Here is a 25553-nt window from a genome sequence, read left to right as displayed (position 1 = left end):
AAAGCACCGCCAGCATTCAAAAGTGACCAAAACATCAGCCAGGAAGCATAGGAACTGAAGTGGTCTGTGGTCACCACCTGCAGAACCACTCCTTTATTGGGGGTGTCTTGCTAATTAACCTATAATTTACACCTGTTGTCTATTCCATTTGCACAACAGCATGTGAAATTTATTGTCAATCAGTGTTGCTTCCTAAGTGGACAGTTTGATTTCACAGAAGTGTGATTGACTTGGAGTTACATTGTGTTGTTTAAGTGTTCTCTTTATTTTTTTGAGCAGTGTATTTAAGTCTGATTTGATAGAGCAGTCTGACTGAGCGGTGGTAGGCGGCAGCAGGCTCGTAAGCATTCATTCAAACTTTACTGCGTTTGCCAGCAGCTCTTAGCAATGCTTGCTTCACAGCGCTGTATATGACTTCTAGCCTATCAACTCCTGAGATTAGGCTGGCAATACTAAAGTGCCTATTAGAACAATCAATAGTCAAAGGTATATGAAATACAAATCGTATAGAGAGAAATAGTCGACGTGTCATAATTCCTATAATAACTACACCCTAAAACTTCTTAACTGGGACTATTGAAGAACTGGGAATATTGAAGCACCAGCTTTCATATGTTCTCATGTTCTGAGCAAAGAACTTAAACGTTAGCTTTTTTTACATGGCACATATTGCACTTTTACTTTCTTCTCCAACACTGTTTTTGCATTATTTAAACCAAATTGAGCATGTTTCATTATTTATGTATTATATTAAAAGTTAAAATAAGTTCATTGTTCATTCAGTATTGTTGTAATTGTCATTATTACAAATATATACCAAAAAAAGCAGATACCGATTTATCTGCTTTTTTTGGTCCTCCAATCGGTATCGGCATTAAATTCATAATCGGTCAACCTCTAATTGGTATATAAAAAAACTCTTACCAACTATTTTGATATCTGTATGGCACGGCTGTCAACATCCTGGTCCTCAAATTAAACTGGTATACTTTCCTATTTATGTTATTTTTATTCCTCTGACAGTCTTGATCCTTTATATTGGGCAGACAGACCAGTTCCCTACCTCCTCCCACTGCCACCTGGGGTAATGCTGTAACCAATTGGATGTACTCTTGGATTGAGCAGACCTTCCCGTACAATTCTGATGACTCCATGAAGGACATAACGCTACCATTACAATGTAATTTAAGAACAAAATACCCTTTTCAAACATCTTTCCCATAAATACAGGTATTTTATCAACCAGCACATTTGAGTTCAGCCATAATATTTGTTCTACCTTTTCAGGTTGATGAAATTTAAATTGTAGCCAGCTCTGCAATACTTCTTTCAAAGTATCATTTTCAATTACCGGGACTATTTACATTGCCCCCCCCCCCCTTTGTTTTTACACTGCTGCTGTTTATTATCTATGCATATTCACTTTACCCCTACTTACATGTACAAATTACCTCGACTAACCTGTACCCCTGCACATTGACTCAGTACCGGTACCCCCTGTATATAGCCTCATTATTGTTATTTTGTAACTTTTTTCCCCACTTTTTGTTTATTTAGTAAATATCTTAACTCTTTTCTTAACTGCATTGATGGTTAAGGGCTTGTAAGTAAGCATTTCACGGTAAGGTACCCCCCTCTAAGGACGCCACATGGCGTCCTACCTGGGCTCGTACTTGGTTGATCGGGGTGCAGGCGGTGGAACTCAGTGATGAGTTCACTACTGTAAGGATCACGGTGTTTGCCATCAGACAGGGGAAGACCAGTGACAAAGTGCAGGGATATGTGGGATGATGAGGAACAGGAATCGGTTGAAGGAGACCAGCCAGAGCTTGCAGAGGAGTTTTATTCATGCAGGCGGCGACAAATGCGGAGACGTCGGGGACCATGGTAGGCCACCAAAAGCGTTGTCGCACAACAGGCCAGGGTCCAACGAGAGCCCGGGTTGCAAGCAAGCCTGAGGGAGTGTGCCCACTCCAGGACCGATAGGCAGAAAGCGTCAGGAACAAACATCCGGTTATCTGCCCCCTCCCCCCGGGGTCTGGTTGGGAACGCTGTGCCTCACAGACCTGATTCTCTATTCCCCAGCTGAGTGCCGCCAGGATAGTCTTGGGGTCCAAGGGAGTAGCCACGGGGCTATAGCGGTGTGAAAGTGCATCCGGTTTGACATTCTTGGATCCCGGGTGGTAGGAGAGGGAAAAGTTAAACCCACCTAGCTTGCCTGGAACTGGGACGCTTGGCGGTACGGAGATATTCCAGGTTCTTGTGATCAGTCCACACAATGAAAGGGTGTTCCGCCCCCTCCAACCAGTGCCTCCACTCCTCCAATGCCATCTTCACCGCGAGAAGCTCACGATTCCCCACATCGTAATTCCTCTCCGTGTCGTTAAGAAGATGGGAGAAGGCGGCGCAGGGATGCAGCTTGAGGTCCAGGGCATAACGCTGGGACAGAACAGCCCCCACTCCGACATCCGAAGTGTCGGCCTCCACCACGAACTGACAGGATGTGTCAGGATGAACTAATATGGGATCTGTGGTGAAGTGGTGCTTGAGGTCCCGGAACGCTCGGTCAGCAGCTGGGGACCACGTGAACGAACCTTGTTAGAGGAGAGCAGACGGGGGAAGCCAGGGCGCTGTAACCCCGGATTAAGCAGCATTTTTATTTTTTTGGAAAAACCCAGGAAGAGTTGCAGCTGCACTCTGGACGTAGGTTGGTGCCAATCCACCACCACTCATCTTTCCGTGAGCAATCGGTACATTCCCAGCAGCGATGATGTAACTGAGAAAGGGGATGGTGGAGTGATGGAATTCGTACTTTTCCACGTACACAAAAAGCTGGTTCTCCAGGAGGCGCTGGAGGACCTGTCGGACGTGGATCACGTGTTCTTGGGCTGAACGGGAGAAAACGAGGATATCGTCGAGGTAGACAAACCTGTTCAACATGTCATGGAGAACATCATTAACCAGAGCCTTGGAACACAGCTGAAGCGTTGGTTAGACCAAATGGCATGACCAGATATTGTTAGTGAAGGCTGGCCGTGTTAAAGGCAGTCTTCCACTCGTCCCCTTTCTGTATCCGCACCACGTGGTAGGCATTCCGCAGGTCCAACTTGGAGAAAATGGTGGCCCCCTGGAGCGGCTCGAAGGCCAAGGCGATGAGTGGTAGCGGGTAGCGGTTCTTAACCATGATGTCATTGTGGCCCCGGTAGTCAATGCATGGGCGCAGGGTTTTGTCCTTCTCCACAAAGAACCCTGCACTGGTGGGGGAGGCAGAAGGACAGATACACCCTGCAGCCAGGGAGTCCTCGATGTAGGTCTCCATTGCCTTGGTCTCCGGACACGATAGTGAATACAGTCGTCCCCGGGGTGGTGTGGTGCCCGGGAGAAGGTCGATCCCGCAGTCATAGAGTCGGTGCGGAGGAAGCGAAGTGGCCCGGGCCTTATTGAAAACGTCCCGGAGGTCCTGGTACTCTGAGGGAATGGCGGAGAGGTCCAGGGCAACTTCCAAGCCCACAGGAAGAAGTCCCGGGGCAGGCTGCGCCAACTTCAGGCAATGGGCGTGGCAGAATGGACTCCAGCCCATGATGGCACCAGCAGTCCAGTCAATGAGGGGATTGTGTCGCGGAAGCCAAGAGAATCCCAATACCACGGGAACCTGAGGAGACATAATAAGCATGAATTGGATAGCCTCGCTGTGATTCCCTGACACTTGTAGGTTGATGGGAGTGGTGTTGTGGGTGACCCTGCCTATAGAGCACCCGCCCAGCGCTCTAATGTCCATTCGAATGGAGAGGGGCTGAGTGGGAATGCCCAGCATAAATTAAAAAAAAATTAATCGGGCCCCAGAGTCAATGATTACCCGGAGAGATTTCGACTGGCTCCCCTACAGCAGGATGGCATGGAGAGGGATGCGAGTAAAGGGAGAGGGAAAGTTCTCCGTATGGCCCACCAGAGTACTCGCCCCTACTGGTGAGCCTGGTCTTTTAGTGGACACGCCATCTTCGAGCAGTCCAAGGGGAAGGAGGAGGGCCGCAGCTCGAAGATGAGGGAACACTGAGCGAGAAGTTCCCGACTCTCCAGCGAAGCGTTCCGAAGGAGGTAAGCGGGGCTCTTGGAAGCCGGGGTGGCAGGGAGACGCGTTGCTGACAGCCAGATTACTGAGGGGCTGAGAGGTTACCGTTGTGGTAGGCTACCTAACAGACAACCCGCAGAATTGCTCCAGCAATGTGTCCAACGTGCGGTCATGGCGTTTGACCAAGGTCTGGAAACCTTCCATAAGGCCACGAAGCAACTCCTTGTGCCTTCCAAGGGTGGCTCCGGAGGAGACGGTGTTGCGGAGCTGTTCCGAGTCTGCTGTGTCAGTCATGGCCAGTTTGTACTATCAGACCTCAGGATAAGACCCAGATGCAGACAGTTCGAAACAACAAATGTTTATTTACGAAACAGGGGGCAGGCAAACGACAGGTCAAGGGCAGACAGAGGTCAGTAATCCAGGGCAGATTCCGTAAGGTATAGAACGGCAGGCAGGCTCAGGGTAGGCAGGGGTCAGTAATCCAGGGCAGTGTCGAGGTACAGAACGGCAGGCAGGATCAGGGCAGGCAGAATGGTCAAAACCAGGAGAACTAGAAAATAGAACTAACTGGAGTACGGGGGGAAAAAACGCTAGTAGGCATGACAAGACGAACTGGCAACAGAAACAGAGAACACAGGTATAAATGCACCAGGGATAATGGGGAAGATGGATGACACCTGGAGGGGGGTGGAGACAAGCACAAAGACAGGTGAAACAGATCAGGGTGTGACAGGCACGTGACATCAAATCAAATTTTGTTTGTCTCTAGCCTTTCTAGTGAGGGTGATCAGGCTCCACCAGAAAGTCAGAACTGTCATTCAACACCATTAAGTATTTTCTTTCCCTTTTCTTTCCCTGTACTTCAGACTACTTATTTAAAAACATTTCCATCATTCTGCTTACCCGGTTTACATTGGGTTTTTCAGTACCCTTCTTATCAGGAGAATTTACATGGGTAACCACCACTAACAAATATTCATAAATGGTGTGTTGCGTGAGCTGGTGTGTGGTAAAACGTAGTGCAAAAACAAACAAATGACCAGGCCTTACTTAATTGGGAGCTTCCTTTACAGCCGGATCCAGGTACCTTTATACTTTATAAAACTGCAGAATTTCAGTAACTGCTCTCCCAAGACAACAGCCTCGGGAAACATTTCAAAGAGAGAGATAGGGACACCCCATCCTCTCCTGGAAGAGAAAGTGTACATTTTGTTAGTATTCACTATGCTAAATCGGCAAAACAAGAGTTTTAATTACAGACAAAACAATACATAACTTCTGGGAGCCCACTGTCCTCCCTCCACTCATCCCAATGTTTATGTAGCCTGTACTACACTTACACATGGAGACATTCCTCTCGCCACCGAGTCTAACGATTTACTCCCGTACATGACTGGTCTCTCTTTTTTCCCCATGATTTTGTGTCACCACCCCAATACAAAATTGGTCATTTTAGGTTTGGTAACCCCAATGCTGTCGCTTGACAGAATTGCTTTATCAAAACTCCACAAACAATTAGTCACAATATTAACTCCACTCTAATTTCTTGTGAGGACCCCTCCTTCCTTTAGTCAATTCTATAAAGCTATTTCAGAATAGTGTCTCACGTGATTAAACAAAAATAAAACGTTCTCCTCCAGAACTTGTAGGCAACCTTTATCATCATCCACATTCCCACTCAATGTTTTATTTTTAAGCAGATATTTTCAGATATCTCCTATTCTCCACCATATGCATTTCCTTCCTTTGTCCTTCTACATGGACTACTTCTCTACAACCTTTCGTATTAGTACACAAGCATGATAATTTATCCATACACACACACTCTACTGCCTCACGGCAGTACACTTACGGATCTCGCAGGGGAACACCCCCACTAGAGACCTATCCTACACTGTAAGTTAGCTATTTATCTAGGGACCTATCCTACATAGAACCTACCCTACACTGTAAGTTAGCTATTTATCTAGGGACCTATCCTACATAGAACCTACCCTACACTGTTAGTTAGCTATTTATCTAGGGACCTATCCTACATAGAACCTACCCTACACTGTAAGTTAGCTATTTATCTAGGGACCTATCCTAACGGAACCTACCTTATATTTATACCCTTCTATTAGGCGAAGTCTCCTCCTTGCACATCTAGACAGCCAATACATCTTTGTTGCTAGGCAGGAACTTAGGTGTGTGTAATAAAAACTCCATCTGACCTGGGCCCAAATTCCTCACTAATCCACAGCTATCCAACCAGGTGATTGCCTTTTCCCTCACTCATTAACTTTCCAGACCCCTAGTTTTTATCCACCCTTCATTGACCCCACCATATACATGTAATCATTAACTTCTAGTATAGCAAGTATTTCAAGCTAGAATCCAACAATACATATGCAGCATTTATTAAGAACCTGTGAGTATGACCTTTCAAGAAGCACTTGGTTACAGTTCATTTTAAAACCCTAACTAAACCATTAAATGCACATGGTCAATCCTGATTATCCATTTTCTGAGTGAGCAGTCTGCAACGTGATGTTAATCGCAGAAATCACCACAATATACACACAAGCCGATGAAACAGGGCCAAGATTCTAACATACATTCATATAGCTACCCTCTAACACTATCCCTCCTCCCTATACATGATGCACTGCACAGCATAACTCTAGCTAGACTTGTCTAGACTAGTCCATATCATAAAGATTTCCAACACTATTCCACCATCTTTGCTGTAGGAGTGAGGGATGGTATACAGATCAGTCTTCATGCTTATGGTTAACAATATTTAACTAAGTCAAGATGACCACTCATTGCAACAATTCAATGTATTATATGATTAACTGGTCTTTGCAGTCAAAAAGCACTCAAGTTATAACCTAATCAATTAGGAATGAGATTCAGAACTCAGTGTAAGCCTATAAGTATATGGTGTACTGTAAACTATACACACAACCTACGAGACTGAAAATAATATGCAGTTAACTTGCTAATAAAAGGAACTCGACAGCTTAAAAACATCAACATACTCATCAGATGGAATGTCATACATGACTAACAATACAGCCACCCATGCCCACATTGACTCATTCACACCTATTTGGTCAAAATGTGTCCATTCAAAATCCATTCAGTAACTATTTTCTCAACTCCAAAACCATTAGTGGAGACAATTCTGACCTCAAACCCGATTTGGATTATGTCAAGTAGAAATAAACATACATTTGTTTAAATAGCCTGCCTTTTTGGAAGAATTCTCCACCCTGCTTTAACAATGGAGGAATTAATTGAGCTTTTACTTTTAGTGTGTTGCTTGTTTTATCTTTAATTGATTAGTGTACTTATCACTTAGAATAAATGTAATACTGTATGTAAGTAAGCTGATATGATATTTCATACTTATTTGATGATATGTTACAGTTCTCTTGACCCTGGCAGCAGAGGTCAGTGGAGTGTAGTATGGCTGTAGCAAGGTGGTTGGAAACAAAGGCAGCTCTGTTTGGTGCAGCAGAAGGTTCTGACCATAGAGATATAAACTAATGTTGTTATTCTCACTCTACGGTTCTGACTCTATACGACCTCAGCTGTTGAGGTGGAGCAGCCAAAGGCCAATATGCGGTTTCTACAGACACTTGTTGGTTGCTTTGCTTCCTATAGGAGTTGGGCCTCTGTCCTCAGCCGTCCACTATAAGCTTCCGGTCACAATCCCCCTGGGTTTTGTCTGTCTGCCTGTCAGACAAAGGTCTGAACTGGAGTAATGGAGCGGGTGGGAGAGCCCGCCCTCTCAGAGGATGAGGAGGCAGAGCGATTGGTCACCTCTCGCTGCAGCTCCTCCACCCTCTTCTGAAGCTCTGCCCGCTTTGCCAGCAGCTCCTTGTAGCGCTGGTGAACAGGCTCCTGGGAATAAGGTAGACAAACGGTAATGGTCAACACTAGAACATAACTATGCTATAACAAGCATACAAACAGCCATTTATATGAATGGAAATGTACATTTACCAGTGGAGGCTGCTAAGGGGAGGAAGGGTCATAATAATGGCTGGAACGGAACAAATGGCATCAAACACAAGGAAACCATGCGTTTGATGTATTTGATACCATTCCACCCATTCCGCTCGAGCCATTACCACGAGCCCGTCCTCCCCAATTAAGGTGCCACCAACCTCCTGTGACATTTACTCATACTAATTATACCAGATAGCATAAATATTACTACCATTAACTTCATTACTCCTGCTATGAAAGTGAGGTAGTTTGCCCAGACCTGCGGCCTCATGCGAGGGTTCCAGCGGATGTAGTAGCCCACCCAGAGCTCCAGGTGGCGCATGCTGACCACTGGGAACAGCACATGGTTGGAATAGTTGACATACAGAGGGTTGGTGAACTCCTCTGGCTGGCTGTTGATGTAGGCCCACAGGGAAACGGTCTTCTTGGGCAGCTCCTGCAGAACAATACAATGTATGACATGTGGGTGTTAATATAAGCAAATCAAATATATCCCTTAGCATATTCCTATTAGCACTGTTAAACAACTGTGTATGAAATGTTATCCATGACAGACCATATTTAATTTTGTTTCACATTTCTGCATTGAACTCCACGCGTTTGGCGTCAATCTAACGCCATTGTTGGCACTCTCACCTCCTTCACCCTCTGCTGTTCACTATTACACATGAACGTCCCAAACAGGCAGCTGTACAGGTGGTCCAGGATGGTGATCAGGAAGTATTCGTTGAACTCAAAGGCTGCAGGAAACTTAAGACGACAACAACAGTTAATTTACAATTCACCCGTAATAAACACAATCCAAGGGGACGTTTGTAAAACATGACCGTGTACCTTTTACTAGGGCCCAGAGCTTTTCCTGGTTAGGTCATGTGGTTAGAAAACTCAGGGCCCTAACCCATCAGCACCAAACAGTAATGTCACTCACCTGACGGGTCATCTGCCACACACAGTCTAAGAACTGCAGGAAGACAGGCGAGCGGTCTGCGTCTGTGTGGTTCTTATCCCCATGACCGATCCTCTGGAAGGAGAAGAACAGGAAGTCATGTGACCATAATGGCTGAACAAGAAACAGGAAAGGGTGAAGTTGTGCCATGGGCCATGGTTGACCCATGTGACCCGAGTCAGGAAATGATGTAGCCATCCGGAGTTTTAAACCACTTCAACTTCTCTTACCACATTAGAATTCCAAAGCATTTCCTAAATGTGGCCCAAGTATTGAGGCTTGGTATAAGGAACACAACACAGTGAGAGGGAGTAAAGGCTTATTTACCAGCTGGAAGCGGTGGCCGAAGCTCAGCCACTCTTTCTCCAGCAGCACCTGGAAGCCGCGGATGGTGCGATAGTGTCCGTCCAGCATCAGCATGGCCAGGGAGGTGAGCTGGGCAGTACGGTCCCACCCATCGCTGCAGTGAACCACCACTGACGTCTTCCCTGACTCCACCTTGTCAGCAATACGCAGCGCCCCAGCCAGGATCAGCTACGCAGGGCACAGACAGACAGGTTAACATGGGCTGGGACAGCATCCAAGACACACCTTCTCCCCATTTTCTGCCTCCACTCTCTTTAACTCTTTCTGTACAAAACAGATAATCTCAACCTTGATTTATTTTCTCTCCCATCTGTCCTCACCTTGATGTGTTCCAGCCAATGAGTGGACTCGAGGTTGGAGAACCAATGGGACTCCTCGATGTTGGGATAGACTACCTCCTTCAGCTTGCGCAGTGACTCCCTCATCACGTGGATGTTGTGGATGTCCAAGAACACCAATTCTGCATTCTGATAGGCATCCTCACTCTCATAGCCACCCCCTTTCATCTGAGGACAACACAGAGAATGTAGTCATCTCTTGTAATTTAATATTGTTACAGGTTTTTCCATTTATGTTTCAGAGTGGCGATGCTGTTAAGCAGCCGGTGAAGATACTGCGAGACACTGGGGAATCCCAGTCCTTCATTTTGTTTTGCCTTTGTCTGACACTTCAGCAACTGGGTATAGTGTGCAGCACAAGGCATGGAGATGGGTTGCATGGAAGCTCCTTTGTATAATGTGGAACTCGAGTCTGATCTTATTTCTGGTTCTGCTGTCGGTGTGAGGCCTAGACTACCAGTGAAAGGGGTCTCATTCATTTTGGGAAACGATTTGGCTGGAGAGAAGGTTGTGCTAAATCCTGTGTTTTGTCTTGTATTTAATTGTTGACAGCCAGTAGACGCCATGTTTATATTGGAAAAGGCGACACATAAGTAGCAATGCATTTAAGTGAAATTAAAGTCGTTTTCCTTTGGTGGTGAACAAACTTGTCCAACAAAAATATAGGATATATTTGTTGTCATAAGAAAGGTGTTACAGGTTTTGGTTTTTCCATTTATGTTTTGAGGTTGGACTTTTTGCTACGTATAGCACGTTAGTACGTAGGGTGCGCCGATTGGCGTCATCTCGTTAGTCAGTATGTGTTACACATGTGCTGGTTGCCATCTCGTTAGTGGGAAGGTGTTTCACCTGTGCTGGCCAAGTGTTCCAGTTGTCTTGAGAGATGTGGAGGTTCAACTCCTTTAAGTTGGTGCGCCCTATTTGATTAAAAAAAAAAAAAAAAAAACATTCCTTTGTCTGATCTTCCCTGTTTTCGTTTCACTCAACGTTTTGCTTTGTTTCCTGTCTAAGTTTGGTGTGGGTTTTAATTTTGTTTCCCTGTTCTTGGGCAAATTTAGTGGGCACTCATGGTGAGTGTCTTTAAGTTCCAGTTTTTGTTGCTAGTCAACTTTCAGTGGACAATGCCATGAGTGTCTTTCAGAACCCCTCTTAAGTCCCGTGTGGCTCAGTTGGTAGAGCATGGTGTTTGCAACGCCAGGGTTGTGGGTTCAATTCCCATGGGGGACCAGTACGGAGAAAAAAAATGTATGCATTCACTACTGTAAGTCGCTCTGGATAAGAGCGTCTGCTAAATGACTAAAAATGTAAAATGTAAATGTTAAAACCCCACCCGTTTTGTTTTGGTTGTTGTCAGTGACTTTGTTATTTTCTTTTTGGGGTTTTCTTGCTGGAGAACATTCCCATATACCCTGAACGATAGTGAATAGTTTTCATACTTACAGAAGATCTGTGAGGGGAGATCAACATCAATTCCACAGAAAATAACGCTATCGGTTGAGCATTGAACTGTATTGGCATTGAATATGGGAAACGCACTTTGCACTCAAATATTATTATTACTAATAACATACCTTGTTGGCAGCAGCATTGACGCTAGGCCTGGCATCGAAGATGAAGAGCTTGTGGGACTGAGCGTTGGCATCCATGATGGTCTGGAGGTACTTCTCATCGTCTTTGCTGCGCTTGCCGTTGACTCCGACCATGGGCTGACTACAGCGGATCACTGTGGCCTGGCTCTCTGGGTGAATCCATGACAGCACCTGCACCGCACACAGCAGAGGCATTGGCATGGACAGGACCACAACACTGGACCACAAGTACTACATCAAGGTACTACTACAGAGGTACCGCAGACAGTGTAAAGTGTAAATATTAACTCACAGGTATCCTGCCCTTGGCTCTGAAGGCAGCCACTCTCTTCAACTCCTCGTCTGGGATGTTAACAGGCACCACCAGGGTTGATGGGTAAGTGTCACACAGCTCGTAGTGATCATTCACTTTAGTTATCCTCCAGCTCTCGTTGGGTAAGCCCTACACACACCCCACCACAAGTGTATAAACAGCTTATAACCAGAGCCCAGATTTTCAGAATCTTTTAAATACCTGTCTTTTGTATTCCGCTTGAGCATCATACACTTTCCAGCCATTTTCAGGATAGACCTGCCCATACTCAAAGGCAAAGATTGTCTGTGGATGATAGACAAAAAAATAGTCAAGTCAGTCGGGTCTGTACATACAGCACACAGTAACAGACCAGGGGTAGCAGAGACCTAGTGACTCACTCACCAGACCATTAGAAACAGGAAAGGCAAATTTCATCAGGATTTCGAAAATGGACTTTCTGAGTGAATCCTCCATCTGCTTGTGTGCAAACCGCAGATTACGGATATCCTGAGGAGACCGGTCACTGTAACCACTCATTTACACTCAGAGAAAGAAGTACACTAGTGCAGTGATTGGAGTCACGTTTAAACAGATTTATCTGAATCAATCATGGTAATTTCATCAGGGCACAAGAGTATAAGAAAAATGCTTGTTCTCTTTGAGAGCATCATAGATGATATATTAGGACAAACATCAGGTAAGGGACGTTCCAGGCATTTTTGTGGTGGTCACTGCTCACCTTGCAGACAAGCCCGTAGGAGACCTCACCACGGCTAGATGCACCTCCTATCTTCTCCACTCGGCTCACTACCCCCAGGGGCAAGTCCAGCACAAACGCTGGTTCCTAGGAGACATAAAGGAAATAAGAAAAACAATGATTTGACATCCTGAAGGGTGGAATGGAGACAGATGGAAAGCTATGATGACTGTTATATCAGTAGTCTAACAAAAGCCTACATACCCTGTCTGTGCATTTGAAAAACAATCTGTAGTTGGTGACAGTCAATGTCCCTCTCAGTGCACCGATGTAAGGACAGATGTAGGTGACATCTTTGGCTGTTAGAAAGTTTAAGCAGGTCATTACATTAAACTCATAATAACCAATAGCTGGCCACAAAAGGGGGGTGACATACCCATGTCTTGCACACTTTCTTTTGGTAGTAACTGTGGTTCTTCTTTTGAATCCCTGAGCCCCTGTATATAAAACAAGAGTCCATTGATAGGTAAAACATACAGAGTAGCCAATTGCAAATAGAAGTAGATTATTTTAATTAAAATGCCAACACAAATCTTTAAGGGAAGAGGGATTGAAGAATATACCTTGGCAACCGCTTTAGGTCTGCCCTGAAATCAATAGAAGAAAAGCAAGAGGGACAAAGGCAGACATGTTTTAGATGTTACTGCTACATTAGTAGACCTAAATCTACGTAAAGTTGTAGGTGAAGAGCCATGTACCAACCCATACCTCTGGGGAAAACTCTGTTGAGATGGACACATTGTCAGAAGACATTGCAAAGGTGGGCTTGGCAGCGTGAGTGGACTGGTCAGAACGAGAGGTGGAGGTACTGTGAAGAGAATGGCAGAATACATGTTCTATATCTTAGGATACTGAGCAAAAATATTTGACCTAGCCCAGGGGACTGGAGAACATATTCACTGTCTGTTACAGACCCTCTGTTTTTCAGTCCCCTGGGCTACTTAAGTTTGCCCCCAGACTAGATGGCTGTGGAATCTGCCATTGTGTCTAGCTAACTACACCGAACAAAAATAAAAACGCAACATTAAATGTTGGTCCCATGTTTCATGAGCTGACATAAAAGATCCCAGAAATGTTCCATATGCACAACTTATTTAGCACAAATGTGTTTACATCCCTGTTAGTGAGCATTTCTCCTTTGCCAAGATAATCCATCCACCTGACAGGTGTGGCATATCAAGAAGCTGATTAAACAGCATGATCATTACACAGGTGCACCGTATGCTGCGAACAATAAAAAGCCACTCAAATGTGTAGTTATCACAACACAAGAGATGTCTCAATTGGCATGCTGACTGCAGGAATGTCCACCAGAGCTGTTGTGAGAATTGAATGTTCATTGCTCTACCATAAGCCACCTCTAATGTAATTTTAGAGAATTTGGCAGTATGTCCAACCAGCCTCAACCGCAGATCACACGTAACCACACCAGCCCAGGACCACCACATGCAGTTCGGCGTCGTAACCGACTTCAGTTGGCAAATGCTCACCTTCGATGGCCACTGGAGGAGAGGTGTGCTCTTCATGGATGAATCCCGGTTTCAACTGTACCGAGCAGTTTGCTGATGTCAAAGTTGTGAACAGAGTGCCCCGTGGTGGTGGGGTTATGGTATGGGCAGGCATAAGCTACGGACAACAAACACAATTGCATTTTATCGATGGCAATTTGAATGCAGAGATACCATGACGAGATCCTGAAGCCCATTGTCGTGCCATTAATCCGCCGCCTTCACCTCATGTTTGAGCATGATAATGCACGGCCCCATGTCGCAAGGATTTGAACACAATTCCTGGTAGCTGAAAATGGCACAGTTCTTCCATGGCCTACATACTCACCAGAAATGTCACCCATTGAGCATGTTTGGGATGCTCTGGATCAACGTGCACGACAGCGTGTTCCAGTTCCCGCCATTATCCAGCAACTTCGCACAGCCGTTGAAGAGTGGGACAACATTCCACAGGCCATAATCAACAGCCTGATCAATTCTGCGAAGGAGATGTCACTCTGCATGAGGCACATGGTCACACCAGATACTGACTGGTTTTCTGATCCACGTCCCTACCTTTTTAAGGTATCTGTGAACAACAGATGCATATCTGTATTCCCAGGCATGTGAAATCCATAGATTAGGGCCTAATGAATTTATTTCAATTGACTGATTTCCTTATATGAACTAGAAAATCTTTGAAATTGTTACATTTATATTTTTGTTCAGTATAGTTAGTACTACTAGTAGAAAATAAGTCTACTTTCCAGTGGTGGAAAAAGTACCGAATTGTTATACTTGAGAAAAAGTAAAGATACCTTTTTAATAGAAAATTACTCAAGTAAAAGTGAGTCACCCAGTAAAATACTACTTGAGTAAGTATTTGGTTTTAAACATACTTAAAGTATCAAAAGTAAATAATTGCTAAAATATACTTAAGTAAGTAAAAAGTAAATCACTTCAAATTCCCTATATATTAAAAAAAAAGGCACCATTTTATTTCTTTACAGATCGCCAGGGGCACACCAACAATTTACAAACTAAGCATTTGTGTTTAGTGAGTCCGCCAGATCAGATGCAATAGGGATGACCAGGTATGTTCTTGATAATGCGTGATTGGACCATTTGTCCTGCTAGCCATTCAAAATGTAACAAGTACTTTTGGGTGTCATGGAAAATGTATGAGTAAAAAGTATATTGTTTTCTTTAGGGATGTAGTAAGGTAAAAATTGTCAAATATAAATAGTAAAGTACAGACCCCCCCAAAAACTACATAAGTAAAAATACTTTAAAGTACTACTTAAGTAGGGGAGAGCAAGGTAAATTGTCACTGTTCATACCTCCAACACTAGAGGCGCTATCTCAAATCAAATAGCTACTTTGTGTGACCATGTTCTATGGTGAACTTCCTGTTCACGAGTCTCATCTGTCCATTGATGGACTCAACTATGCCAAAGAAAATGGCATAATTATGCTGTCATTCCCACCCCATTGCTCTCATCGGCTTCAACCCTTAGACAGGTCTGTCTATGAGCCGCTAAATAGGCACATCAACACCACGTGTGGTGCCTGGATGAGGAACAATCCCGGGAAGACTGCCACAATCCAAGGAATGTCATAAATTGACAATCGCCTATCCTCTGGCTGCAACCCCCTTGAACATTCAGAACCCTACCAGGACCAACCCTGCCACGCCCCAGCAACATTCCAGCCCTGCCAGGCCCCAGCACCAACCTGACAGGCCCCAGCACCATTCCAGCCCTGCCCAGTTCTTACGCTAGCACCAGCTCACCCTTGCCCAGCAATGCCATTGCTGACAGCGGACTAACAACTCTAGGGGACATCTGGCCATATCCAAAAGCTGGCCCCCGAAAACCAGCTTGCAAAGGAAGGAAACGGCACAAAACAGCAATTCTAACTGACACACCAGTGAAGCAGGCACTAGAAATGGAAAAGAATAAGGCACAATCTAGCAAAAGGCTGTTTCTGAAGAAAGGGAGGCAAGGAGAGGGGAGGAGTCACAATCTGGATCTGCAAAAAACAAGGCATCTCAAAAAATACATCGTAGAAGAGTCATCATCAGATGAAGAGGAGTGCTTCTGCCTCATCTGTGTGGATAAATTTTCAAACAGCCTTCCAAAGGAGACTTGGGTGAAGTGTGTGAGATGCAACAAATAGGCCCATTATGCTTACACCTCAGGCCAGGCAATTTGTGTGCTAGAACTGTGACTCTGAAGATGAGTCTGATTAATCAGATACAGATGTATGACGTATAGGCTGTTACAAAACTGTGCAATAGTGTTTAAACACCACTTCTGTTAAGACTTAACATTTAAGCAAGTTATCTGCAGCATTCCATTCCAACAATTACGTGGATCTATGTGCATGCCAGAGAACGTTTGATTTGTAAAGTGGTCGTGCCACTTAATCTGTGTTCTGACAGAATTCTTTTGATTTGAAAAGGCATGATTTGCCAGATTCTCTAGGCATGATTGTTTTTATTTAGAATTATTTAATGAAGTTGAATTTGGTTTTGAATGTGAAATTAAAATCAATATTCATAATGTGTTCTTATTTGTTGATAATCCAATGTGACAATTTACCCGTTGATGGGGCAAATTGACACAAGTGCACACTATTTAACGGTCTACAACTCCGTACTGAAATAAGATATGAAGATGTAATGAATACAAAATATGTGCCCAAGACTTCCTCCTTTCATTTGGTATGACATTTATACCATTGTGATGCATTGTGCCCAGTAAATGTTAGAAAGTGTGACAACATACCTCGCTCTCCCCTACTTTACACCACTGCTTTCTTGAGCAAACTGTTAAATTACCTTCTTGAGCTGCCTCCCATAGCGACTTTTGTAACCCTAATCCCAGTAAGGTTCAGCTAATACTTCAACATCTTTCATTGAATTACAGTCGTATAATGACATACAGTATCTTCACTATCGAGAATGTTTCGACGCATTTTAGATGGCGATAGGTAGCCTAGTCAGTTATACAAGCCCCTGTCAATCGACAGCACAGGGAACTAGTTGAGCGAGCCCCACCTGGACAATGAATCAACACTCGGCTGCCTTGACGAGGATCGTTTCGAGCCTAGACTGTCGATGCTCCCGGTGTTCTCCATGGTAAATCTTGGTAAAGTTTAAGTATATGAATTATCAGGTTGAGGCGATAGGGAAGATATCTACATGCAACTGTTTTGATTCCGTCCTTGGTGAAAAGTAAATCCGAGGTACACACAGGAAGCTGCCATCTTTTCCCAGAGATCCCTGACCCTGTCCATAATAACGGGAGTGGTTTGTTTCACTTCTCGTTTGTTAGGAGCTATTTTTTAACAGTCCATCTATGGTTGGGGTTGCGCCCCCCGCCGCCATTACTGGTTATTACATGTAGCCCACCCCATCAACACTATCATCATTTTAAAGAGAAATATGGGTAGATATGGTGAAGATGAGGATTGAGAATGGACACGTACTCAACACATTGTGTGCAAAACATTTTTATTTGTGCACAGATATTAGGAACAAATATAAATATCCAGTGCATCATGTTAACATGTAGATTCAAGAATTCACAGAATTATCTATATTTTTGGTATTTGGAAATTGAAAAAGGCAAACAGACACATCAACATAAGAACTTAATATAGTTAGCTGTTACAAAAACCTAAATGCATATCGACCCCATGCCATTTCTACATGTCACACATTCAAAAAGCAATGTCCAAATCAGACCAGATTACACAAACTCTGAAAACAGTGTTTGGAGGGGATACGGGGGAGAAGAAACATGTTAAGAAAAATGTGTGCTATAAACTATTAAATTGATAACTTAAAAATATATATACAGTAGGCCTACATTATACATTCCAATCACCAACATTGTTTTATATATGCACAACACCACAAAGTATATATATTAACAATCGAGCAGTTTCTCATGTTGAAGGCAACCCAAACAAGGTAAGGCAAGCTTGTTACATTCTGTTTACAAACGGGTTGAAAATATGGTCCGTTACGGCATCCCGGCAAAATACATAGTGGGGGTGTGCTTACCGGTAAAACGTGAGCCTATCACAATTAATACAACATACCCCAAAAAAACTATAGGCTATTACAGAATTATTTAACATTACTGCATGTCGGCCACATCAAATTGAGGGTGCACAGTGCACTGTTGGGGTTTGGATGCTGAAATTATTTTGTGATTGGACGCATGTGCGCGGGTAGCCTACAGATGGAAACATCATGACTGGTTGTGTTCATGCCACATTAAACGGCATAGGCGGCGTGCCATAAGGCCAGGGGAAGTTTCCCTAAAGTAAATTGAATTAATTTGCCGAAATTATATGGCCTAATTAGCTTAATCCTGTCTATACATAAATAAAATCATTGAAAATAGTACATTTGGACAGTGCAGGCTGCAAATACCAAAATCGATGATTGAGTTACTACTGTCAGTGAAAAGCAGAGACCTAACCAGGCATATCGCAATATTTAAAAATACATTCGCTGAAAAACTGTTTGGAAAGCAAATGGCTATTGCTGTAAAGAGATGACAATGAAAATATCTGTATTTTATTTATCAAAATTCGTATGCTACTGTTCGCTCAATTAAGTTACCTTATTGGCACCAGCGGAGAACATCGGCCATATCCCCATAGGTGTGTGCATATTCACTGTCTTTGTAATTGGGTCAGTGCCACTTTTAGTGTTTATTGATCTGTTTGTCAGTGTTAGCAGAGTAGGCTACCCTGTACTTTATGTAGGTTTAAAAAATGCTTGCGCGCACCTGGGTGTTCCATACTGGTAAAAATGTTAATCTACGTTCACCCCTGGTTTACAATGTACATGGTTCTACCTGATAACCCTCAATACCTACCTTTAAAGATTCACACAAACTTCAAATATCATTGTGAGAAACTCAAGGCAAAGGAAAAATTATAATTTGTAAAATGAGTTAATAACCGTCATAATATTCTTCTCTCCAATTCTATGTATTTAATCATTTTCTGTGTCCCCCTGCTGTCTGCATTGTGTTTCACACCTACTGCAATGTGAGAGAATTATCATTTAGATTGTTGTACAGAAATCAGCCACAACATACACAACATCCTGTAAAATAGGTGTCTTTGCAGGGGGAGGTAATAAAATAATGATTGAGCCACGAACCATTTTGGGAATGACATAATATAAAATCGAAATCACTTTGATGTAGGTGTTAGTTCTCCATGACTCCTGGCTGTCTTGCTGTGGCCTCGGGCTGGGCTGGAGGGCTACCATTGGTCTCATCATCCATTTCCTGCTCTGTCTGTCTGTCCTGTCCTCCCTGTTCCGTCTGTCCGTTCTGCTCAACCTGTAGCTGCTCAAACTCTGCATCTAGGTAGTCCAGAGAATCGTTGCCGGGCCACCGCTTAATGTTGAGCTTGTGAGAAACCCTACCCCACTGTTCTCTGTTGCTAGCCACGGTTTCATACAGCTCTGCCGACCTGGGGAACAGGTCCTGGAGGAGTCTGTAGGAGGAAAGCCGGGGGGAGTATAGTCAGACAAGCTAAGGAGGGTCCACTAATATGCATATACAACAAAAAACAGTTTTCATTGTCTGAGAACAATTACACCCATCATCTCCCAGATTTGGGTGTTAGGGATCAGTCAGAGGCTCACTTATAGATGGGCATGGCTATGTGCTCCATGAAGCTTGTCTGCAGCTCTGGGATGTAGGCCTTCTCCCTGTCCATCATCTCACTGGGACGGTTCCCCATAGCCTTCTCCTGCAGCCACAAGCACAGAGACACACTCTCACACAGAGGAAATCCCTGTACCACATGGAGACAGAAAACAATATGAGGCATACCATGTTGGGCATTCAATAAAAAAATCCATACATACCAGATCTCCTTGAGAAAAGAATTCCTTGTAAATAAGTCCCTGAAACAAAAACAGACATGCGTTTCATGTGAACATACTGCATGGAGGCCTACACCATCTTACTAAGACCAATAAAAGTGATCTAAATGTGATAAAGAAGGTGAGAACACAGTTGGTTTATTAAAGGATTGAGATCTGAGTGGGTTCTTACTGCGATCTTCCAGGTGGTCTTCCAGTCCTTGGTCTGGTCAGAGAGGTCACAGGAGGTCATGATCAGGCACAGTAGCAGGTTATGGTGCTGAGGGTCTTTGGTGTTGTAGCCCACTGGAAGACACAACAGACAGTATGATTTTAAAAAGAAATGGTAGAGAAGTGAAGTGCTACCTTTCATAAGACACTGAGACAGGATGTAGGGGGATAACTTACCGTCTGCCATTTTCTGCAGATCTTTCAGGATCCGTAGGTGATGAGCCAAGTCTGTGGCTAGGATGATGTCCCTCATCAGGTCAAGCATCCTCTGGTAGTCCTGGCAATCAAAAAAACAATGTGGAAACAGAGTCAAAATAGTACAACACCAACTAAAAAACCTTGAGAAAAGAGTATAGTCCTTACATTGCTTTTTGTTTTACCTTTCTAGATAACTTTTCAAAGATGTTGCAGCCCTGGGTGTTGAGTATGGCAATCGTCTGAGCAAAGTGGTGCCTCTGGAAATGAGAGCCAATTCAATGTCAGTGGTGAGGTTGCAATTATATTTCATATCCAGTCGAGGGCAGAAACAACCCAGTGCACCATCGAGCCATGGTTTTGCCTAGGGAAAACCTAGTCAGTTGCACAACTGAATGCATTCAACGTTAATTTGTCGTCCATATTTAACACAAACCCGCTGAATCAGAGAGGTGCAGGTGGCTGCCTTAATTGACATCCATGTCATCGGCTCCTAGGGATGAGGGACATGCATAATACCATTCTGATTCATTAAGTATTTGTGTTTACCTCCAGCACAGATCCCTCAGAACTATACAGGCCAGCCAACACAGATTTCTGGAAAAAAGAAGACAGAAGAGCTTGTTTGTGTAATACACTCTTCTGTGGCAGTTGGTATGATATACAGTGCATTCGGAAAGTATTCAGACTCCTTGACTTTTTCCACATTTTGTTATGTTACAGCCTTACTCTAAAATGGATTAACAAAAACAAGTATCCCTCAATCTACAAACAATACCCCATAATGACAAAGCAAAAACAGGTTTTTAGAAATGTTTGCAAATGTATTAAAAAGCACCTTTGGCAGGGATTACAGCTTCAAGTCTTCTTGTGTATGACACTGCAAGCTTGGCACACCTTTATTTGGGGAGTTTCTCCCATTCTTCTCTGCAGATCCTCAAGCTCTGTCAGGTTGGATGGGGAGGTTTGCTGCACAGCCATTTTCAGGTCTCGCAAGAGATGTTTGATCGGGATCAAGTCTAGGCTCTGGCTGGGCCACTCAAGGACTTTCATAGACTTGTCCCAAAGCCACTCCTGCATTGTCTTGGCTTTGTGCTTAGGGTCGTTGTCCTGTTGGAAGGTGAACTGGCTGCCTGTTGAGGCTAGGGTGTCCCAGATTAGACTAGGTTTGGTTTACAGGAGTATTTATGGTCCTGCGCCCAGATATCTAAGTGATTACTTTCCTCGTGTTAGGGATGCACACAATCACGGCACCAGCTCAGGTGTTGCTGATGTGTGCTTATACAGGTTCAGGAGTAATGCTGGGAAAGGTACTTTCTTGTATACTGGAGCCTCAGAATGGACTGAGTTGCCTCTGCCTATAAAAACAACGTCCTCTCTGGACAGCTTTAAAAATAAAGTAAAAATATGTTTGATGTTCTCTGTGCCCATATGAATAACCCCTATGATGTAACTGGAATGATGAGATAGATGTTCTTCTTTTATGTTTTTGTTTTATTATTTCACTGCCATACTGTGTTCCATCTTGTCTAGCCATCTTGTCTCAAGAGGACCACAATGGAAATAAGTCCCAGACTTTATTGTGTGTTATCCTCGATGATTTTATTCATGTGCATGTATGGCTTTTAAGTTTTATGTGTGCTTGTTTTTTAAAAGGGTCGAATTAATAAACTAAACTAAACTGAACATATGCCTCAGTATGAGGTCTTGAGTGCTCTGGAGCAGGGTTTTATCAAGGATCTCTCTATACTTCTCTGTTCATCTTTCCCTCGTTCCTAACTAGTCTCCCAGTCTCTGCCTCTGAAAAACATCCCCACAGCATGATGCTGCCACCACCATGCTTCACCGTAGGGATGGTGCCAGGTTTCCTCCAGATGTGACGCTTGGCACTCAGGAAAAATAGTTCAATCTTGGTTTCATCAGACCAGAGAATCTTGTTTCTCATGGTCTGAGAGTTGTTTATGGTGCCTTTTGGCAAACTCCAAGCGACCTGTCGCACATTTTACTGAGGAGTGGCTTCTGTTTGGCCGCTCTACCATAAAGGCCTGATTGGTGGAGTGCTGCAGAGATGGTTGTCCTTCTGGAAGGTTCTCCCATCTCCACAGAGGAACTCTGGAGCTCTGTCAGTGACCATCGGGTTCTTGGTCACCTCCTTGACCAAGGCCCTTCTCCCCCGATTGCTCTGTTTGGCCGGGCGGCCAGCTCTAGGAAGAGTCTTGGTGGTTCCGCACTTCTTCCATTTAAGAATGATGGAGGCTACTGTGTTCTTGGGGACCTTCAATGCTGCAGAAATGCTGTGCCTTGACACAATAATGTCTCGGGGCTCTACGGACAATTCCTTTGACCTCATGGCTCGGTTTTTGCTCTGACATGGCACTGTCAACTGTGGGGCCTTATATAGACAGGTGTGTGGCTTTCCAAATAATGTCCAATCAATTGAATTTACCACAGATGGACTCCAATCAAGTTGTAGAAACATCTCAATGATGATCAATGGAAACCGGATGCACCTGAGCAAAAGTTTCAGTCTCAAAGCAAAGGGTCTGAATACTGTAAATAAGGTATTCCTGTTTTTTATTTAGAATACATTTGCAAAAATGTCTAAACCTGTTTTCGCTTTGTCATTATGGGGTATTGTGTGTAGATTCAGGGAAAAAAATGGTTTAATACATTTTAGAATAAGGCTGTAACATAACAAAATGTGGATAAGGGGACGGGGTCTGAATTCTTTCCAAATGCACTGTAGATATACATACAGCATAGGAGTCTGTGTGTTTGTGGTATGTTGGATCTTACCGATGCCACCTGGAAGGAGTTGTTGGTCCCTCTGTGGTCCAAGTCATGACACATGCAGGACACAAAAAGAGCAAACATCTCGATATCCCTGAAACAAGAGAACGCTGCGGTGTGAGTTGAGGTGTTCATAAGTGTGTTTCACTTTGCTGTAGCAAAGTTTGTAAATGCTTATCTCTGTGTGTTCATACTCTAGGTAGTTGGAGAGCTCCAGGTTCTTGCAGAGGAGGTAGCAAAAATGAGAGACTGAGAATGCGTGCATCCAGTTGTGATATGGAGGATCCCTGTAGCCTCTCTTCACCATCAGACAAAACCTGGCCAGCGTGTGCATGTTGATCTTGTAGGTGTTTATGAAGCCCATGTCCTCAAACATGCTGATAATGGCCTGAAAACAGGAGGCGTGATTGAGAGACATGAGAAAAAAAGAAATTATACTACCAGTGTATTTCTCCAAGAATGTGTGTTGATTGTCTCACCGTGGGTGTGCTGTCGTCTGACAGGGAGCGAGGTGTGTAGGTGAAGCTGGAGAAGCTGGGGTAGATTTCCCCTACAGGCTGGATTCCCACAGTCAGTAGCCGGGTCACTTCCTCCTCTGACACCTGACAGACAGGGTCAAAGGTCAGGACATTAACTGCCAAATATAACAAACTGACTGGATCTGCATTCATAGGTTGAAGAGATTAGTTGAATAGGTTGAAGAAGAGCTCTTATTGGATGCTTTACCATCATGTGGTACTTCATCATCTCATTGGCCAGCTGACTCCTAAACTGGGCTTCGTCGACCCTCTTATACAGGAGGGACTGGGGGAGGAACAGACAGCACAGGAGTCATTCATCATGATGACAACATTGATTAACACTAAGGTGTCATCAACAATCTATCAATATCCTTACTCTATAGAAAAAAAATCAGGTAATAATCAGTTATAAGGTCTATAGGATATGCAAAGGGGATGCCTGTGCACTCACATGAGCGATGCTGATGCCACAGTATATGGAGAAGGCTGTGGCCAAGTCCTCATCCAGGCGGGTGAACCATGGTCCATTAGTCTTGTTGACCAGCTCAGCCACCCCAATCACTTCTGAACCCACAGAGAAAGTGAGAGAGAGGGAGCAAGAGAAAGATGATAGATGTATGTGTATAGATATAGATCAGAAATAGGGAGAGGGGGAAATGGAGAGAGAAAGACAAAGAGAGACAGAGACAGACCTCCATGTTCGTCCTTTATGGGGAAGCAGAGGATGTTGCGTGTCCTGAAACCTGTGCTGTCGTCCACGGCGCGGTAGAAGAGAGGGTGGGAGTAGGCATCTGTGATGTTGAGGATCTTCCCTGTGGTGGCCACATGGCCTGCTATGCCCTGGTCAGCAGGGATACGCAGCTCTGTCTGAGAGAGAAGAAAAAGGCAATTATACTATGAAAATAACATCCATTTACAATAAAATGTTATCTTATACTAAACTTAAAGTCTGTTGATTAGGGCTTTGATGTGAGTGAGTTTAGGATAAAGACCCACTTCCTCATTGATAACCACTCCTCCATCAAACACCTTGGCAACCAGCTCATGACTGACACTGTCCAACAGGAACACAGAACAACTGGAGGAGAGAAAGATGGGTCATATTAATCAGTGATACTAAGGCTGTGCTCGAATACCCATACTAACATACTGTATACTACATACTAATTGAGTATATATACAGTCGTGGCCAAAAGTTTGGAGAATGACACAAATATTAATTTCCACAAAGTTTGCTGCTTCAATGTCTTCAGATATTTTTGTCAGATGTTACTATGGAATACTGAAGTATAATTACAAGCAGTTCATAAGTGTCAAAGGCTTGTATTGACAATTACATGAAGTTGATGCAAAGAGTCAATATTTGCAGTGTTGACCCTTATTTTTCAAGACCTCTGCAATCTGCCCTGGCATGCTGTCAATTAACTTCTGGGCCACATCCTGACTGATGGCAGCCCATTCTTGCATAATCAATGCTTGGAGTTTGTCAGAATTTGTGGGTTTTTGTTTGTCCACCCGCCTCTTGAGGAATGACCACAAGTTTTCAATGGGATTAAGGTCTGGGGAGTTTCCTGGCCATGGACCCAAAATATCTATGTTTTGTTCCCCGAGCCACTTAGTTATCACTTTTGCCTTATGGCAAGGTGCTCCATCATGCCGGAAAAGGCATTGTTAATCACCAAACTGTTCCTGGATGGTTGGGAGAAGTTGCTCTCGGAGGATGTGTTGGTACCATTCTTTATTCGTGGCTGTGTTCTTAGGCAAAATTGTGAGTGAGCCCACTCCCTTGGCTGAGAAGCAACCCACACATGAATGGTCTCAGGATGCTTTACTGTTGGCATGACACAGGACTGATGGTAGCGCTCACCTTGTCTTCTCCGGACAAGATTTTTTCTGGATGCCCCAAACAATGCCCCAAACACCTTTTGCAGAATATCAGTCTGTCCCTGATGTTTTTCCTGGAGAGAAGTGGCTTCTTTGCTGCCCTTCTTGACACCAGGCCATCCTCCAAAAGTCTTCGCCTCACTGTGCATGCAGATGCACTCACACCTGCCTGCTGTCATTCCTG

General features: G+C 44.0%; 2 protein-coding genes across 7 annotated transcripts in view; both read right to left on the bottom strand.

The window, feature by feature from the left end:
* Window positions 1-6452: 6452 nt before the first annotated feature.
* Window positions 6453-17194, bottom strand: mtmr2 (myotubularin related protein 2). 4 transcript variants are annotated; one of them, XM_014137646.2, is made up of 17 exons: window positions 16908-17177; window positions 13850-13985; window positions 13068-13167; window positions 12923-12946; window positions 12736-12796; window positions 12564-12658; window positions 12342-12446; window positions 12005-12109; window positions 11822-11905; window positions 11600-11749; window positions 11290-11478; window positions 9701-9886; window positions 9342-9548; window positions 8997-9089; window positions 8705-8818; window positions 8328-8504; window positions 6453-7960 (listed from the first exon to the last, which is right to left on the bottom strand). In XM_014137646.2, exons 3-17 carry the CDS (start codon window positions 13110-13112, stop codon window positions 7796-7798), a joined length of 1800 nt encoding a protein of 599 aa, XP_013993121.1. In that variant the 5' UTR covers window positions 13113-13167; window positions 13850-13985; window positions 16908-17177; the 3' UTR covers window positions 6453-7795. The 4 variants fall into 4 exon arrangements, with proteins under 4 accessions (XP_013993121.1, XP_013993119.1, XP_013993120.1 ...); XM_014137644.2 differs by lacking the exon at window positions 13850-13985 and having other exon boundaries at window positions 16908-17194; XM_014137645.2 differs by lacking the exon at window positions 13850-13985 and having other exon boundaries at window positions 16689-16967.
* Window positions 17195-17346: 152 nt separating this feature from the next.
* LOC106567843 (cGMP-dependent 3',5'-cyclic phosphodiesterase) overlaps window positions 17347-25553 on the bottom strand; it is a 29414-nt gene continuing 21207 nt past the window's right edge. For all 3 annotated transcript variants that reach the window (XM_014137642.2, XM_014137643.2, XM_045692278.1), the window contains 14 exons: window positions 24482-24563; window positions 24178-24352; window positions 23937-24049; window positions 23691-23768; window positions 23444-23566; window positions 23159-23352; window positions 22971-23058; window positions 20724-20771; window positions 20360-20434; window positions 20157-20256; window positions 19942-20054; window positions 19752-19790; window positions 19527-19633; window positions 17347-19375 (listed from right to left, as the gene is read on the bottom strand). In XM_014137642.2, the coding sequence (XP_013993117.2) occupies window positions 19084-19375; window positions 19527-19633; window positions 19752-19790; window positions 19942-20054; window positions 20157-20256; window positions 20360-20434; window positions 20724-20771; window positions 22971-23058; window positions 23159-23352; window positions 23444-23566; window positions 23691-23768; window positions 23937-24049; window positions 24178-24352; window positions 24482-24563 (1627 nt within the window). In that variant the 3' untranslated portion in view covers window positions 17347-19083. The remainder of the gene's footprint in view (window positions 19376-19526; window positions 19634-19751; window positions 19791-19941; window positions 20055-20156; window positions 20257-20359; window positions 20435-20723; window positions 20772-22970; window positions 23059-23158; window positions 23353-23443; window positions 23567-23690; window positions 23769-23936; window positions 24050-24177; window positions 24353-24481; window positions 24564-25553) is intronic.

Source organism: Salmo salar, chromosome ssa13 (assembly GCF_905237065.1).
Source record: "Salmo salar chromosome ssa13, Ssal_v3.1, whole genome shotgun sequence".
In the NCBI taxonomy this organism is placed as follows: Eukaryota; Metazoa; Chordata; class Actinopteri; order Salmoniformes; family Salmonidae; genus Salmo; species Salmo salar.
The sequence above is the reverse complement of the archived record's forward strand: the minus strand, read 5'-3'. Positions and strand labels throughout refer to the sequence as shown.